Source organism: Carettochelys insculpta, chromosome 6 (genome assembly GCF_033958435.1).
Source record: "Carettochelys insculpta isolate YL-2023 chromosome 6, ASM3395843v1, whole genome shotgun sequence".
NCBI classification, from domain to species: Eukaryota; Metazoa; Chordata; order Testudines; family Carettochelyidae; genus Carettochelys; species Carettochelys insculpta.
The window spans coordinates 115598272-115616561 of NC_134142.1; the positions used below are offsets into that span (position 1 = coordinate 115598272).

An 18290-nucleotide genomic window follows, 5' to 3' on the forward strand; every position below is an offset into this window, starting at 1 on the left:
GTGCAAGAGGAGGAGACAGCTGTGGCAGCACCATATCCACCTCAGCCTCCCTGTGAGAAGCCATTGCATTTCCCCTGCAGCCCATGCCACAGGAGGATGTCAAGGCACATCAAGAGCTCCTGAAGCAGATAGCAATTAGCATGGGGCTTCAGGCAGATGAGCTCATGGATGCACTCTTTGACATATTGAACTCCTCTGCACCGGCTTAGGCATCCATGCCCTTGCACAAAGGGGTCCAAAAGATCACCAAAGCTCTCCTTGAAAGGGCTGAGGCAGTACATTGTCCTAGACAAGGACCACAACTACTTTTACTCCCACCCTGCTCCAAACTCCCTGGTGGTGGAGGCAGTCAATCAAAGAGAGGCAGGAACAATTGAAGGCAGCACTTAAGTACAAAATCTCCAGGAGACTGGACTCATTTGGTCAAAAGATTTACTCCTCTGCCAGTTTACAATTGCAGGTGTCTAACCACCAAGCCCTTCTTGGCCACTACAATTTTAACATGTGGCAGGCCATGACTAAGTTTAATGAAGTGCTCCCAGAGAATTCCAGGAAGGCATTCTGGGAAGAGGGAACATCATCAGCCACAGCAGCCTTGCAAGTTGCTCCTGATGGGGTGGATTCAGCTTTTTGCACAATGGCATCTGCTGTTGCCATGCGTCAGGCATCCTGGTTGCTTCTCTCCAGTCCATCCTCGGAGGCTCAGCAGTCTCTCCAGCACTCCCATTTGGCAGCCGTGCTCTGCTGAACAGACAGATTCGGAGTTACATGGGCTTATGGACTCTAGCACTGTGCTTAACACCCTGTGGCTGTATATTCCCATCCCAGCTCAAAAGCACTTCAAGCCCTCGCTTCCCACAAGTCAGGGAAGCCAACCTTGAGAAGACCGCCTTACCAGAAAGATCAAGGGCTACAAGTACAGGCTGAGTCAGTCCTCTGCTCCTGTCCAATCTGGCTTGTTCTGCCACAAGCGTATGGCAAATGCCTTTCCCCGCCACCCATCGTTTGAGCTCACTCAATTAGGGCTCAGGCCTTGTCAGCAGCCTTTTTGGCACATGTTCATCCATGTCCCACTTCTTTCCCTGCTGTCAGAGTTTCCAGCAAGAGAGAACTGAGGGCGAGGGGAAGTGTACAGAGCCCCTTATATTGTGCCATGGCGGTGCCACTCCTGGTGTTTCTAGGGCTGTTCCCCTATGGCTAATGCTGAGGGAAAAACGACTGGCACCAGTGGGGAGCACATACAACTGTTGTGGAATGAATGTGAACAACATGTCATGGATAACACCAGTTATGAACAGGTAACTGTATTTTCTGGGGTGGGGGGGGGTTGTTTACTTAACTCGGCAACTAGCAAAAACCAGCATAAATTTCAACTTCTTCCTCTGATCTCTAAACTTTTTGATTCTCCTTCCCCTGGCCTAGGCCAACTTATGGGGGGAAAAAAGCAGAGCCTTCAGAAGACTTTAGGCCTGTGGTTGGGTGGGTGGTTTAAACCCGCTCCCTACAACACACCTACATACACTCTAATCAAAAAGATGATTTTGAACAATGAAGTCACTTATTGGTACATCCTTACCTGGTGTAAACTGTCATAGCTCCTTTGACAGTGGTGTAATAGGGTTTTCCCTAATGGTTCATTTAGTCTGCTATGGCCAGTACGTGATCTCCAGAAGGTCATAAAACATTAGATTATGATCATCAGTTGTTAAGCAGCATCATGTGGGTGTGTTAGGATTCCTTCTGGACAAATATGGGAAATTATTTTTGAATATCTGTTTCCTTAAATTGCATGCCAGCTGTGGGTTTTTTACAACTTGAATCCAACTCCAGAACTTCTCTGGATCTGCTTTATCTCTGGATCCTGCAGATTATCTTTGCAGTACTTTGGAGCAAGTTGTTCATGCCTTATAGTTTCCTTTGTGTTATGAATTTAATTTTTATCCAAATTCAGGTTCAGTAGTTAAGCAATGTCCTGTGGGAAGTAAGATATTATTTAGTAGGAGTGTTTTGGAATTTGGATCTTAGTGGCTGCCTTTTAGTGGGAAGATACTGAGTAACTGTGAACCCCAAATTCCATGATACTGGTTCTTAGCAAATTATCTTTGAAAAAATAAAAAAAATTAAAATTACATTTTATTCACACAGGAATAAATAACCTTTTTGCCCACAGCTGAGATTTGATTACTGCTTATGATTATTGCTAACAGTAGGAAATTACTTTTTTCAGGTAAAGAAAGGGAAATAATAGCAGATGATCTACCTCATCCATTTGGGTTAACACAGTACAGTGATTACATCTACTGGACAGACTGGAACCTTCATAGTATTGAAAGAGCAGACAAGACCAGTGGGAAAAATCGGACACTAATTCAAGGACATCTGGATTTTGTGATGGATATATTGGTCTTCCACTCTTCACGCCAGGATGGCTTGAATGACTGCGTGCAGAACAATGGGCAATGTGGACAATTGTGCCTTGCCATACCAAATGGGTATAGATGTGGCTGTGCCTCTCACTATACCTTGGATCCCAACAGCAGGAACTGCAGTTGTATGTTTTTGTATCTATTATGATATTTTTAAGCGCTTACAGCTCTTTGCAGTTTGAGGTGCCTTTTTCTATAGAAAGGGAACAATTCATATACATACATCTCAAGGGGTTTGGTTTTAAAGATGACCTGCAGACGAGGGAAAGGGGCATAATAAAGAGACGAAAGGATGATTTGTGTTTTACAGCCATAAAAATAGCAGCATTTTCACATCTGGTCTTTCTTGTTCTGCTGGATGTGTTTCTCAGATGACTGAGATGTGTTTTAGAAGCTTTCCCAGCCTTTAAGTGACTGGATGCATTTCCCCCCGCCTCCCCCAAGTATTTTAGTTACACATTTTAGCAAAAAGCAAAATCAAAGGATTTTAAATCCTCAGGATAATAGTCTTATCCCCTCCCAATTAATACTTTATCAGTATGTGTGGTGTGATATGGGCTTGCTAGTTATCCAGTGTCATATAGCTTTTTCAGACAAGAAAGTCCTATCTTTCTGATGAAAAAACCAAGCAGGAAAAGAGAGTCTGCTTGGGAAAAACAAGCAAACTCACCACCTCCTCACTACCGAAAGTGCAGATTCATGAAGACTCAATAAGGGAATATCATGTCTCTCTTAACAAGTCTGGGATGATGCATAAAGTATTTGTGTTTAAGACTGCAGTCTGATTCCCAATTTCACTGTTCTTAGCCTGATTGTGTTAACATGACATAAATGTGTTGCATGCTGTGTAACTTCAAGTATTCCGTGACAGTCAAGGGAAATAATAGCTCAGTGAGATAGTATTAGACTCATCCTCCAAAATGTTGAAACTTGGAGCACAAATGGTACTTTTTTAGATTTACTAGCAAGCATTTCAACTGCTGAGTAATTTTTCTTTCTTTGTGATCATTTTTTCCCCTTCAGTCCAGTAGAATTATTCTTTTGAATAATTTCTTACATAGCTAATGATTGCTACCAGCGTATTCAAAGGTTGTTGTACTTTCTTTTCTCATGTATTTTGTTGGACTTGTTTCAGCACCCACCAGCTTCTTACTGTTCAGTCAGAAGTCTGCAATCAGTCGGATGATACCAGATGACCAGCAAAGTCCAGATATCATCCTTCCTGTTCATGGTCTAAGAAATGTCAAGGCCATTGATTATGATCCCTTAGATAAACTGATTTATTGGGTGGATGGACGTCAGAACATTATTAAAAGAGCCAAAGATGATGGTACCCAGGCAAGTTTATGTATAGTCTGTGCGTATGCATATATGTGTGTGTTTAGTGTATTATCTTGTTTAGTATGTATTTTGCAGTCAGTTGTCATCTTATGCCAGGAGAGATGACCTTTTTTTCGGTCAGGGGCCACACACAAGTGAGAAGTACACACACCTGGCTAACAACAAGCATGGGGCTTTCCCCAGCACTGGAGCAAGCCCATGCTTGTGCTGCAGCCCTGTGAGGACTGGGGAGGTGCCGAGACTTAGAAACTGTCTCAGGGCTGGATCCAGTGCACAAGCTGTCAGGACCCAACCCACACTTAAGCCCTGAACCTACAAAAACACATGAATTTGTTTAAATTCACACACTGGGAGTAGTACCTATAAATTTGCAGAATCGGGATCTTAATTTGTATGCAAAAAACAATAATTGAATACCGTTTCATAAGGCATGTTGCCAAGTGGCTTATATATTACAAACTTCAAAACTATAATAGTTGTACAGAGACAAAAAACCTCTTATACCTGCTACCACTAGTTTATTTCGCAATAATTACACTTTTCATAGTCAACGTTGTACATGCCAGTTTGGCAAGCGTAATATCATTATCAAGGTCCTTGGGACTAAAACCTCAGTCTCAGCCGTCAAAATCACATTTGGGTCCTAATTCAATTTAACATTCATCACATTCAGTTCTACAGTGTTGTGATTGTAAGGCTATGTCTACACAGCAGAGACATTACAAAATAAGCTCTTTCGGAAGAGATTTTCTGAAATACCTTATTTCGAAATAGTGCATCCACACACAAAATGTGTATCAGAATAACACTCAGCTATTTTGAAAAAGTGCATCCAGACACAATAGAGTCTATTTCGTATTAGAGCCCTTGGGTGCACTACAGCTTATTTTGAAATGACCTCTATTCCCTGTCTATGCAGCCTCTATTGTGAAATAGCTATTTTTGAATAGGTGCTATTCCTTGTGGAATGAGATTTACCAAATTTGAAATAAGCTGTCTGCTATTTCGAAATAGTGGTTGTGTTGTGTTGACACTTACAAAGTTATTTCAGAATAGCAGCCATTAAAGATTTCCAGTGATGGAGATTCCACAACCTCCCTGACCAATCTATTCTAGTAGTTAACCACCCTGGCAGTTATAAAGCTTTTCCCAGTGTCCACCCTAAGCCATCCTTGCTTAATTTAAGGCCATTGCTTCTTGTCCAATCTTCAAAAGCTGAGGAAACTAATTTTTCTCCCTTCTCCTTGTGACAAGCTTTTATGTTCTTGAAAACTGTATCCTGTCTTCCCTCAGTCTTTACTTTTCCAGAGTAAAATCAACCAGTTCTTTCAATCTTTCCTCATAGGTAGTATTTGCTAGGCCTATAATCATTTTTTTGCTCTTCTCTGGGCATCCTCCAATTTGTCTGCATCTGATCATTTTTGTTGCTTTTCTCATGGGCATCCTTCAATTTGTCCACATCTTTCCTGAAACGTGGTGTCCAGAACTGGACACACTCCACTTACACGCTCCTGCTAATAAATCCCAAAATGAGGTCGTCTTTTTTTGCCCCACCCCAGCAGTGTCACTCTTGACTCATATGTAGCCTGTGGTTCACTCTGACCTTTAGATCCCTTTTTGCAGCACTCCTTCCTAGGCAGTTTTTTCCCATTTTGTATGTGTGCAGTTGATCATATTGGCACCCTTACCACCGGACTATCCAGTTACGTGGACTTCCTCCTCAAACCCTATGCCACCAACACTCCCAGCTATATCCGAGATACCACCGACTTCCTGAGGAAATCACAAAACATCGGAAAAGTTCCTGATAACGCCATCCTTGCCACAATGGATGTAGAGGCTCTGTACACTAATATTCCACATAAAGATGGATTACAAGCAATCAGGAATACCATCCTTGATGCCACCACAGCCAATCTGGTGTCTGACCTCTGTAACTTTGTTCTCACACACAATCATTTCCGATTTGAGGACAATTTATGGAACTGCTATGGGCACCCGCATGGCCCCACAATATGCTAATATATTGATGGCTGACCTGGAACAATGATTCCTCAGCTCTCGTCCCCTATTACCCCTCCTCTACTTGAGATACATTGATGACATCTTTATGATTTGGACCCATGGTACAGAGACTCTAGAAGAATTCCACAGGGACTTTAACAATCTACACCCCACCATCAACTTATGCCTCGATTACAACATGCAAGAGATACATTTCCTGGACACTACAGTACTAATCAAGGATGGCCTGATCAGTACCACACTGTACCGAAAACCTACTGATCACTATACTTACCTGCACCCTTCCAGCTTCCATCCTGCACACATGACTAGATCCATTGTTTACAGCCAAGCTCTTAGATACAATCACATTTGCTCTGATCCAACTGACAGAGACCAAAAACTACAAGATCTTTACCAAATATTCATAAACCTGAGTTACCCACCAGGAGAAGTAAAAAAACAAATCAACAAGGCCAGATGAATACTCAGAGACCAGCTACTCCAAGATCGGCCCACAAAAGCCAAGAACAGAACACCACTGGTCATCACCTACAGCCCCCAATTCAGACCACTGCAACTAATTATTGAAGACCTACAACCTATCCTTAATCAGGATGCCACACTCCAGAAGGCCCTGGGTGACATGCCTGTTCTCTCCTACAGACAACCTCCCAACCTTATGAGGATCCTCACTAACAGCCACAGTCTATACCCCAGGAATACCAGTCCTGGAACCTTTCCCTGCAACAAAGCCCGCTGCCAGCTTTGTCCACATATCTTGTCTGGAAATACCATCACTGGACCTAACCAGGTTACTCACAGAATCACGGGCACTTTCTCATACTCCTCTGCTAACATCATATATGCCATCGTGTGCCAACAATGCCCAGATGCTTTGTATATTGGACAGACTTCTAACTCTCTTAGACAAAGGGTTAATGGGCACAAAACAGACATCAAAACACTCCAGATCCACCAACCCGTTAGTCAACATTTTAATGGAATGGGGCATTCTATTAATGACCTAAAGGTCTGTGTGTTACTGAAAAAGAACTTTCGCACCGTTCTTCAAAGGGAAGCAGCCGAGTTGGCTTTTATATTCAAATTCATTGACACAAGGTTAAACCGGGACGGGAACTTTCTGAGTCACTATAGGGGCTCATCTGAATACTTGGCTTAATCTAATTCTTGACCTCGCCCCCACCTTGCTCACCTTGATTATCTTTTTTTGATTTGTCCTTTTTGCTTACTGTTTTTAGTTCTCTGTGCCTTAAATATTGAGTCTGTTCTGGTCTGGCTATGGTCTGAAGTAGTGGGTCCATCCCACGAAAGCTCACCTAATAAACTATTCTGTTAAAGTGCTACTTGACTGCTTTTTGTTTTGATCCTTTCTAAGAGTGATACTTTGCATTTGTCCGTATTTAGTTTCATCCTATTTACTTCGGATCATTTCTCAGTTTGTCAAAATCATTTTGAATTTTAATCCCCTCCTTCAAAGTATTTGCAGTCCCACCCAGCTTGTTATTGTCCTCCAGTGTTGTAAGTGTACTGTCTCTCTGTATCATTATCTAAATACTTGATAGAGATACTGAGCAGAACTGCTCAGTCAGGGCTTTAATTCTTAGTCCAGTTGCTTGCACAGTGGTGATAAAGTATATTGGTACTCAGAGACAATGTTAGTAGTTACAGGCTCTCAAGTTTTGAGAGTTCAATAGATTCCTAAACATATAATTAAAATAATACAGAATGAAATTAATTTTAGGTAGACTTGATATAACTTCCATTGTTCTTTACTTTCTGTAACATCTGACATAATTTAAATGGAGTTGACACTGCCTTTTCATATCTCTCTTGCTTTCAGAGAACCTGTTGTAAATGACTAGTGTACTTCAAACAAGAAAGAGAATTTACATTCTGAGCTATTTTGTTTAATGCCCTTGATTTTTTTTTTGATTTTTTTTTTTTTTTTTGGGGTGAGGGTGGGCAGGACAGGAGTGTGTGACAAAATGAATTACTAGCTGCTGGCAGAGGAGTTTTGAAGAAGTGCTGAATGTGCTCTTTGGATTATACTAGGTGTTAATTGTTGGAGTGTAACTTCCCTTTGGTGGTAATTGCCAGGTGCAAATTGCATTGGAGATTAATTTGCTGTATTTTTGTTGTTTGTTTTTTTTTTCTTGTATTGCACTCATTAAAGGATATTACGGTCTTTGAAGCAATGGCTCCCCAAGAAATTTGGCTTCCTAGCTTACAACTGTCTTTAATTTTATTTTGCTGAATTTTGCTATCTCAAGTTCTCCCTAACCCATAGCATATTTTTTCACTCAACTTCATTCTATTTCTTACAGTTTATCCTCCCTAAATTTCCTTTCTGATCGTGTAAATTTAAATCAGCTTTGTAATAAAATGACATTTTTTCACAGTTCTCTTAATAGGTCATCTTTTTTGTTGTTGTTGTCCTGTAGCCTTTCACTGTGATGAATGCTCCGAACCAAAGCCAAAATCCAGAGAAGCAGCCGCATGACCTGAGTATTGACATTTACAGCCATACCTTGTACTGGACCTGTGAAGCCACAAATTCAATTATTGTCCACAGACTTAATGGAGAACCAATTGGAACGGTGTTGAAAGGAGATCATGATAAGCCAAGAGCCATAGTAGTCAATGCAGAGCGAGGGTGAGTCTTTTTCCATGCTTTGAGATTGAGGATACATTTACACTGCACTCTTAACTCAATAAGAAATTGTGTATCCTATTTTAAATTCATTTCTAAATAGGCTATTTTTGCACTGTCTACACAGCGCCAAATGTCGAAATGCTGCACTATTTTGAGGTGTCCCTTACTCCTCCTGCAACGAATTGTAGAGGGATGCTATACTAGTGCAACTGCTAATTAAAGGAATATTTCAAAATACTGGGTGTGTTTCATAGATGGGGAGTAGCTCTCAAAGTATCCCGAAATAGCTGTTCAGTGTAAACATAGCCTGAGTGACTAATGCATATGTGTTCTTGTGTATCCATAGTATAGCATGCACGCGTGTGTATGCACACATGTAGTGTGCTTATTTGTTTAAGGCCACATCCTCTTACTGTGAATCAGCCAGACCTCTGTAGATTTTGTACCAGATTTGAGGATCTGGCCTATAACGTTTAGTTTGTTCAGGAAATAGTATGTTCGGAAACAATTCAATCCTCTGCCATGTTAACACATCACATTATCAGATACTAGTGCAATCAGATCAAAGATGATGTCTTCCTTTTTGTTTTGAAAATATATATTTTGAGGCTAATTCTGTCCGTAGAATGTTTTACAATTATATTTTTAAAACTCTTGACGTAAATTTAAAATAGGAGGACATGCTGGAGAGCAACTGAAATAAAAGGAATTGTTGTGCTGTATAGCTGTTGTGGTTATATTCAGGGTACTGCACTTCTGTTGTAGGGTATCATTCACTTTGGGCATGGCGTAGGTAAAGAATGAGCCCTTCAACCATTCTCTAAGTTAAATTTTCTTGCTATTAAAATGACTTAAGGTCTGACAGATGTTGAGTGACGCTGTTCCATATCCATGCGGAGACAGCAGTTCTGAGAAAATCTGTGGAACATTTTCAGAGTTGTTGCTTACTGTTCGCTAGGGTACATATGATGGTATATAGTGGCTGCATCTACGCTATGAGATAAGTTTGAATGTAAGGCAGATATTACTACATGACTGTGTTGACTGTAAATTAGCTTGATTTAGGGAGCACTAATATTGAGATTACAATATCGTCAGTACCTGTTGGGTATAGTGTCAAGTTCAAATTCAGAAGTTCAATTAAAGGCCAGAGTGGAAGTGCCATGTCTTAAAATTGAATTTATTAGCCTCTAGCGGTGTCCCGTATGTAACCCACAATGCCCCTCAGTGCTCCATTCTGGCCACTGCTCTTCAGGTATACTGGAATTAGGTAACAGGAAGACCGTGAATTTCAATCTGGGACCAGGGGCTTGCTGCTGCTGGAGGGAAATCTCCCCCAGCCACTAAGATAGTCAAAGGGTCTACTTCAACTGCTTCAACATTTCAACCAGCTCTGCAGCCACAGAACACAGCATCCCTTCCCACATCCCCCACCAAAAATATCTTTGGGGGCTTGCTGTCCATTGCAGACATCTGCTGGTTTGATATTTCTGTTATATAAACTTTTTCGTAACATTTCCTGTCTGTCTTCATACTTTGACACCCCCCCCCCAAAAAAAAAACAAAACACAGGGTGGAGGGCCAGTTGAGATTCCTCTTTCTGTTATAAGTTCATTATGAGACTTTACTGCCACCTCCTGTGTTGGCAATGTCTGTGTAATGAAGAGGGAAGAGAGAGATCTTTTTTCCTAGACTTTTCTATCCTCTTTTTTGTAACTTTGAGAATACAGTCTGTCCCTATGTGTATTTTCAGGGATTGGATGCAGTCATGGGAGGGGGGGACACTCAGTGGATGGGCAGATGAGAACACAGCCTGTGCTCAGAAGCCTTATATTGCACCAGAAGGCCAAAGACCCTCACCTCAGCAACTCTTTTTTTTCAAAAACTGTCCTGTCTTCTCTCTCTTCAAGCTCTTTGGGGTTCCTCTATTATATTCATGGGAGGTGGGATATTCAGTGGATGGCCATTAACAAGAGTTAAGCACAACTCAGAACCCCAATCTCCCCACTCCCCTGCGCCACCCAGCACCAGTACAGCCCTACCCACACCACACCCCCGCTTGCCACCAGCGCTTGGCTCCAGCTCACACTCCACCAAGGTAAGGGGGCAGTTCCTCCGAGCAGCAGCCAAGCCCAGGAGAAGTGGCAGCCGCAGACGCTCTCCGTCTGGAGCCCCGGGGAAGTTGCAGCCATGGGCGCTGTCAGCCCTGGTTCAAATTCTCCCACGCACGGCTCAGGTTCAACATCCTCTCCCTTCCTGCCTGCAGCCCTAACCCACCCCAGGCTTAACCCCAACTCACATCCCCAACCCCAGGACTTACCTTTCAAAAGGAACTCCAGGGCTCCTGCTGTTTCCCTGGCTGTAGAACTTGTGTTCCACCAGGGAAGAATGTCCCCCCGCCTCCCCCGATGTATGCAAAATTCGGATTACATGAGAGTGTATGGGAAAATAACCCTGGCATAAATCAAGGATCTACTGTATTGGGATTTGTTTCGCTTAGGCTGGGTCTACACCAGGAGATAAAATTGATATAAGAGATGCAAATCCAGCTACAAGAATTGCATCGAGATAGTCGACATATCGTAAATCGATTTTTGCCAGCACCCTGGTCATTTGATTTAGCATGACCCCCTAAGCATGCTAAATCGAACCCAGGTTGACCACCAGTGCATTGATCTTCTTGGAAGTCTAGATAGCCTAAAAGAGGGAAGGAGCCATATGGAGAAGGAAAGATTTTGCGTGGGCTTTGCTGAGAACTGAGTCTGGGGATTAGATGCTCAATAGCACTCATTAGGCTAAAAAGAAAGGACAGTGTGACTATGATTAAACCCCACCCCTAAAAGGCTGGTGTCTGTGTTTTATTACCAGGTACATGTACTTCACCAACATGCAAGAGCGAGCCCCAAAGATAGAGCGCGCAGCCCTGGATGGCACGGAGCGAGAAGTGCTCTTTAGTACTGGGCTGATCCGACCTGTTGCGCTGGTAATTGACAACAAGCTGGGGAAACTCTTCTGGGTGGATGCAGATCTCAAACGCATTGAAAGCTGTGATTTGTCAGGTATGCATTAGCAAAACATGCTGAGCATGGAGAATTTGCAGTGTCTATAGACCTTCTCTGACAGTCTCCAAGGATTTCTTCTAATTCTAGCAATGCCCATTGTGTGTAGGCAGCTGTAGAAATGGTCATTATTGGGCTCCCTCCTCTGCAGCGCATACATGGAGAAAGCCTGTAAACCTCTTAAAGGACAATAGCAACATAACTGTGTGTTCTGGTTTTCGATCACTGTAGTTAACATTGGCATTAAATGCCAGAAGACTCGTCAGTCAGACTGCAGACCACGGTAGGTGACTGTAGTAAGAGTAATTTACAAGAGCATTACCAAAACTGAGAGGCCCAAACATCTAATGCACTTTTGGTTTGTTGTGTTTGCTTTGAAAGTTTGTGTAGTCATTTAATTCACATGTGCACATCCCCATCCCCACGAAAAAAGAGCCTATAGCAAAAACGTTAATCCTTCTGCACTGGATGACGATTTAGTTTGTCTGGAATACTGATTTAGTGTAATAGTGGGAGCTGTGTGAAGTCATCCCATTTCCCCCTTTAGCAATGCAGCAATTATAATACCACTACTTAGTTTTTATACATGCTTTTATCTTTAAATCTCCATGCTTTACAAAGGTGAATAAGCATGATGTACCCCCTTTTTTACAGATGGAGACATTGAGGAATAGAGAAGTTGGGCTACTTGGCCATGGTCACTCAGCAAGTCAGTAGCAGAACAAGTGCTAGTATAACGTTTCTCCCTTCCAGTTCAGTGTCAGTCACTCCTGATCCTCTGTGGATTAGAGGAAAATAAGATGCTGTAGAGAATATGAAAGAGGAAAACTGTAGGGATAAAAGAAAAGCTGTAATGTTGATTGACCAGATTATGGTATCTCATAGCCAGAGAGGTGTGGGTACATTTGAGGCAGCTGAGTAAACTAATTCAATCCACTGAGCTGTTGATTTTTGAAAAATGAACAGCACATTTTTGTGTTTAAAAATGCTTTGTATGTTCACATTGCAAGACCAGAAGAGACTCAATAGCCTAAAGGATGTTTGCTTGAATGAGACCATAGAAATAAATTGGGCATTGGGCAAAACACATTAAAACAAACACACATACCCAAAAGGATTTTATTGTAAACTGAGGTGATCATGTAATTCAGATCAAAAACCAGAGTTGCATATTTTACTGGGGCAGTGCAAGGCATTCTTCCTCTCTTGCAGAGCTGGGGAGATGACGCTTTTTACTGGGGCAGCGCGAGGCATTCTTCCTCTCTTGTAGAACTGGGGAGATGACACTTTTTTAAACTTTGGCCAAATCCAGATATTTTACAGCAGCATGTTGAAAATGGCAGAACAGCAGCTAAAACGTCCAGTGTTTAATTTTCAGCGAAGGAGTTAACATGGTCTTGCTTGCAGAACTTCCATTTTCATAACCCAGGGTTTACTCTCATGCCCTGTCCTCCTCTCCTCCTCCACTTTCAGCTTTGAGTTATTAAAGCTTTTTGGAATTTCATAAGGTTTGCAAACAACTTCAGGCTGCTGCTGGATGAATAATACATTTTATTTTATTTTTAAATAGCTAGCAGAGTTGAATTTTTTATTTGAGGTCAGAAGAAATACTTTTGTTTTCATGAGTGGGGTAGTGGAAACCTCGAAGTAGCCCCTTAATTAAAAAAATTGGCACCAAGTTTGAAATAAGGTAACCCACAATGCGCGTTGCACAAATTGCATACATTTTTTTGAGTCATGGCTATAGTGTAGCTGTAGCCTGGGAGACAAAAAACCTCTTACTAGATTTTGAAAGTGGGAGATGCAGTTGATGATCATAGAATCATAGGTCTGGAAGAGACCTCAGGAGGTCATCTAGTTCAGGCCCCTGCTTCAAGCAGGATCAACCCCCCACTAAGTCATCCCAGCCAGGACCTCGTCAAGCCAGGACTTAAAAACCTCGAGGAATAGAGAATCCACCACCTCTCTAGGCAACACATTCCAATGCTTCACCACTCTCCTGGTGAAGTACTTTTTCCTAATATCCAACCTATACCTCTCCCTCTTCAACTTCAGACCATTACTCCTTGTTCTGTCATCTGACACCAATGAGAACAGTTTCTCACCCTCCTCTTTAGAGCTCCCCTTCAGGAGGTTGAAGGCTGCTATTAAATCACCCCTCAGTCTTCTCTTCTGTAAACTAAAAAAGCCCAAATCCCTCAGCCTATCCTCATAGGTCTTGTGCTCCAGCCCATTTAACATTTTTGTTGCCCTCCACTGAACCTGCTCCAGCACATCCACATCCTTTTTATACTGGGGGGCCCAAAACTGGACACGGTATTCCAGATGCGGCCTCACCAGTGTCGAATAGAGGTGAACAACCACTTCTCTAGATCTGCTCGAAATGCTCCTCGTAATGCACCCTGGTATGCCATTAGCCTTCTTGGCTGCAAGGACACACTGTTTGCTCATATTCAGCCTTTCATCCACCATAACCCGTAGGTCGCTTTCCGCTGTACTGCTGCTTAGCCAGTCGGTCCCCAGCTTATAACAATGTGTGGGATTCTTCTGCCACAGGCACAGTACTCTACACTTCTCCTTGTTGAACCGCATCAGATTTCTTTTGGCCCAATCCTCCAATTTATCCAGGTCACTCTGGATTCTCTCTCTACCCTACAGCGTATCTACCTCTCCCCCTAGTTTTGCATCATCTGCAAACTTGTTGAGGGTGCAATCCAGTCCCTCATCCAAGTCATTAATAAAGATGTTGAACAACACCGGCCCCAGAACTGAGCCTTGCGGCACTCCACTTGAAACCGACCACCATCTAGATACTGAGCCATTGACCACTACCCGTATAGTCCAAGGATCCAATCCGTATTTCCTTAACTTATGGAGAAGAATACTGTGGGAGACCATATCAAAAGCTTTGCTGAAGTCAAGGTATATCACATCCACTGACTTCCCCATGTCCACAGAGCCTGTTACCTTGTAACATACAGGTCATCATTTCAGGACAGGAAGTATCAACTTTACTTTTAATTTTGAAGGAATTTGGCCAATTTTTAATGCTTTTAAATATAAATGTTTAATAGAATAAAAAGTTTTCTTCAGTTTATTACTGCTTCCATCAATAAATTAACCTCTCTGGGGTTTTATAGTATAGCTCATCACTATGGTATCTGCGCACAATTGAATCTCATTCTGCCGACTCAGCACCCAGGGCTAAGTTCTGCAAGATGCAAAGCTTTCCTGAGAGGCACTGAGAACCCCGGTTCCTTGGCCACAGTATGAGTTGAGGGTGCTCCACATCTTGCAGTATCAGGGGACCTGTGCTTAATACTTTTGCATTTCTGAATCACTCAAATCTGTATGTTTATGGTGGGGAAAGCCTTAGGGCAAAAAATCAGGATTCTGAGTATGAGCCATCCACAAGTGAAATTAATGGAGTGGCTGTTTGCTTTGAAGCCCTCAGCCTTCCATGGACTCCCCCCGCCCCCGCCCCCCAACCCGGCACCAGCTGTGGTTTCAGAATCAGTTTTATTGTATGCTCTCCATTCTCTGCTCATTGTGTGACCTATATGCCTGCATTACATGAGATCTCCTACCCCCACCCCATTTTCAGAGGCCTAACAACTTGAATGCATTTCTTCTGTACTCCTTACTAGCATGAGTATATTTCCCAGTGGACAAGGCTACTATTGCCTAAACGTGTGAGAAAATTAATTTTAGAATTAGTCACAAGGAGCTAGTAAATTCCTGACCCCCATACATTTTTTCCTTTAATTTAATATAATCTGATGTAACAGGCAGTGCTTCTTTTTGCAGTATAGTCCGAGTCTTTGTATGCTGTAATCTTCTGAACAAATTTAATAGCATCTGTAATTGAAAGAAACGTCATATTTGCATGCATGGCTGAGTTCTCAAGTAATTTATTCAGCAGATTAGTTAAATCTAGTGCTGATTAACATTTGTACTGCATATCCAAATTCTGTAATCTTATTTTGTGGATATTAAAAAAAAATTTAAATACCAGAGTCACAATTATCATGATTTTATAATTAAATCTTAGCAGAGAGATACCACTGACTCATAACTTCTGTTACACTTCTAATTTTTTATAGACTACGTCTGGTATGGATAGGCAGGAGCTGCCTGCAGGTGGTTTACCTGGTGTAAGAGAAATTTAGGGGCTATCGTTATGCAAAAGAACTAAATAAAAATTACAATTTTTTCATCACCTTTCACAAAAATGGTACAGCAGACCACTATGAGACTGTCAATAGTAAAAGTTAAAAGCAACCATAAATATATTTTTCTTTTACATAATCTTAAATGTTAGCTTGGAGTGTTTTGAATAATAGGACAGATGATCTAATTTTTGTTGTTGCTTAGAGGTGTATCCTGTATTTGTATCCTGGTTCTTCTAAATACTAAAATTAGGTTTACTGGACGATTGGGAGGTGAAAGGAAGTATCAAGGAAATGGTATGTGGAGGTAGGAAGCAGTGTTCCTGTAACCTGTGTGCTTGTGTGGCTGCCCAGCAGAAATTTAGATGGCACCCAGCTGATTTGCAAAGCGCCTACCGCTAAGTTTTGTGTTTTTATTAGAGGTGCATATTTACACATGCCTCAGTGCACATAACAAATTTATTCCGTGCGTGGATGGAAAAAATCCACACATGGATGGAAAAGGTTAGAGGGAAGATTGGTAGGAAATAGCATGTGTTCAGTTTTCAGGTGGAGCCGCATGGTCATTGTTAACATACAACAAGACTTGTGTCTTTACTTTTCACGAGTTTACTCATTCGTTTAATGGTAGCAGTTGTAGTAATAACTTGCAGTCTAGCAGTAGGTAGAGGTCCTGGACAAGCCTGGGACAATTTCATGCAAGGCATTCTACAAATGAAGAGGGACTCTCCCTGTCCTGCAGTGCTTACAGTCTAAATGTAGACTAGATTGCAATATAAATGCTATAGCATTAACACACAATTATTAAATAATTGATTTAACTGGTGGGATACTGACCACAGCAGACTGGTGGTCAGTGTAGACTAGGACCAGTCATGGTCAGCATGACATCAACAAACTACAGTTAAATTCTGTTGGATTGAGGGCTCAATCGTGGTTAGCTGATATGATGCTTAATGTGATGTGCCCTGGTTTGTGGCGTCAGTTAATAACCATTTTCAATGATCATGAAAGGCTTGAGAAGTACCAACAGCTCAGGCTTAGATGATTGGAAATGTTATCTTTTAAATATGTTGCTGTTTTTTTTACTATTTTTGAGTGGCAGGTGCTTGGAAAGTAAGCCTACAAACTATATCCTGTGGAAGTAAGATGATAAGACTGAAGAATAAAACTTGTTTTGGAAACAAGTACACTTTATTTAAAAAAAAAAACAATGGTGAAAAGAAAAGCTGAGAAAATAGTTTGTCTTTGTAAAACCTAGATTTGATTATTTCAGGAGCTAACCGTGTGACTCTGGAGGACTCCAACATCCTGCAGCCAATGGGACTGACTGTGTTGGGGAATCACTTGTACTGGATTGACCGGCAGCAGCAGATGATTGAGAGAGTTGAGAAAACCAATGGCTACAAGAGGACTAGAATCCAAGGCCGAATTGCTCACCTGACAGGCATTCATGCAGTGGAAGAGGTTGATATGGATGAATTTTGTAAGTGTATTTTAGTGCCATGTATTCTTGATTACACTGATGCTGGTTTCTCTTAAACTTCTGAATCAGATACCCAGTGTGTAGCCTGGCATGGGAATTTCTGATTATTCAGTTTCAGAATTATTCTGAGTTCTTGTGCTTGTTTAAAAGAATGTACCAGGGTTTTGTAATCAGCCCTTCTTGAACCCAGGTAGTCTTTTTGCTCATGAAAAATAATGCATATCATTTTGGCTATTAATGTGACACCTAAAAATATACCAGGCATTCTACAGACTTGTAAGACAGATTCTGCTCTAACGCAATTACTATTTGTAGACAAAACATTTGCATAGGACTTGATTCTGAGGGGTGCAGAACATTGACCTCAATCTACCTAAGCACTTCAGCATGTGATCTGCTCCACTGACTTCAGATAAGTTCTTTGAGTGCTTGCTCATGCTCATTCCACAGTTGGGGTGTGTGCTTGCCATGTGCAGTGGTGCTGGAAGTGTTTGCTCCCCCTACAGGTACCACTAGGGAAATCTCTGGTGACCCTTGGAAGGACGCTCCCTGACACACCATAAGGGGAACTGCACACACTCAATTCTTGCTGCCAATGATGGTGCATGGGAACAGCTCTGTTCCAACACTGGCTGTTGTTCTTGTCCTCATTGTTAGTCATCTTTGTAGTTAGTTTACGTGTAGTATAGTTAGCGTAGCCAGTCCCCTTAGGGACTTCATCCCAGATCTAGACATGTCTCCATCCTCAGGGTTTAAACCTTATGATTCGTACAAACAGTCTGTGCCAGTCAGCAATCCGCATAGGAGTTGCCCGTACCGTCTCGGTAAAGCACATTAGCAACAGATGCACAGACTGTTTGTTAAGCTTAGGACTAAGAGGAGAGGGACGTTCAGCTTGGTGCACTCCTCATGGATTCGTCCCTAACGCTGGCCCCAGAACACCAATGCATAGCCCTGTTTGCACTGCCCTCCAGTCAGTACCACTCTTCCTCCATGGCCCCAACAAAGAAGCAAGAAGGGAAGCAAGGGGCTGCTTGCCTCCACCTCAGAAAAAGGGGGCAAGGCATGGGATGAGCACAGACTGTGTAAGGCAGCTTCCAGTCTGTCGAGCTCAAGGGGCCAAACTCA

At 42.1% G+C, this 18290-nt stretch overlaps 1 protein-coding gene across 2 annotated transcripts in view; it reads left to right on the plus strand.

Annotated features, from left to right (window-relative positions):
* Positions 1-18290, plus strand: part of LRP5 (LDL receptor related protein 5) — a 236755-nt gene that overhangs the window by 197668 nt on the left and 20797 nt on the right. For both annotated transcript variants that reach the window (XM_074997919.1, XM_074997920.1), the window contains exons 12-16: positions 2228-2551; positions 3562-3764; positions 8237-8448; positions 11317-11507; positions 16953-17162. In XM_074997919.1, coding sequence (XP_074854020.1) covers positions 2228-2551; positions 3562-3764; positions 8237-8448; positions 11317-11507; positions 16953-17162 — 1140 coding nt within the window. The remainder of the gene's footprint in view (positions 1-2227; positions 2552-3561; positions 3765-8236; positions 8449-11316; positions 11508-16952; positions 17163-18290) is intronic.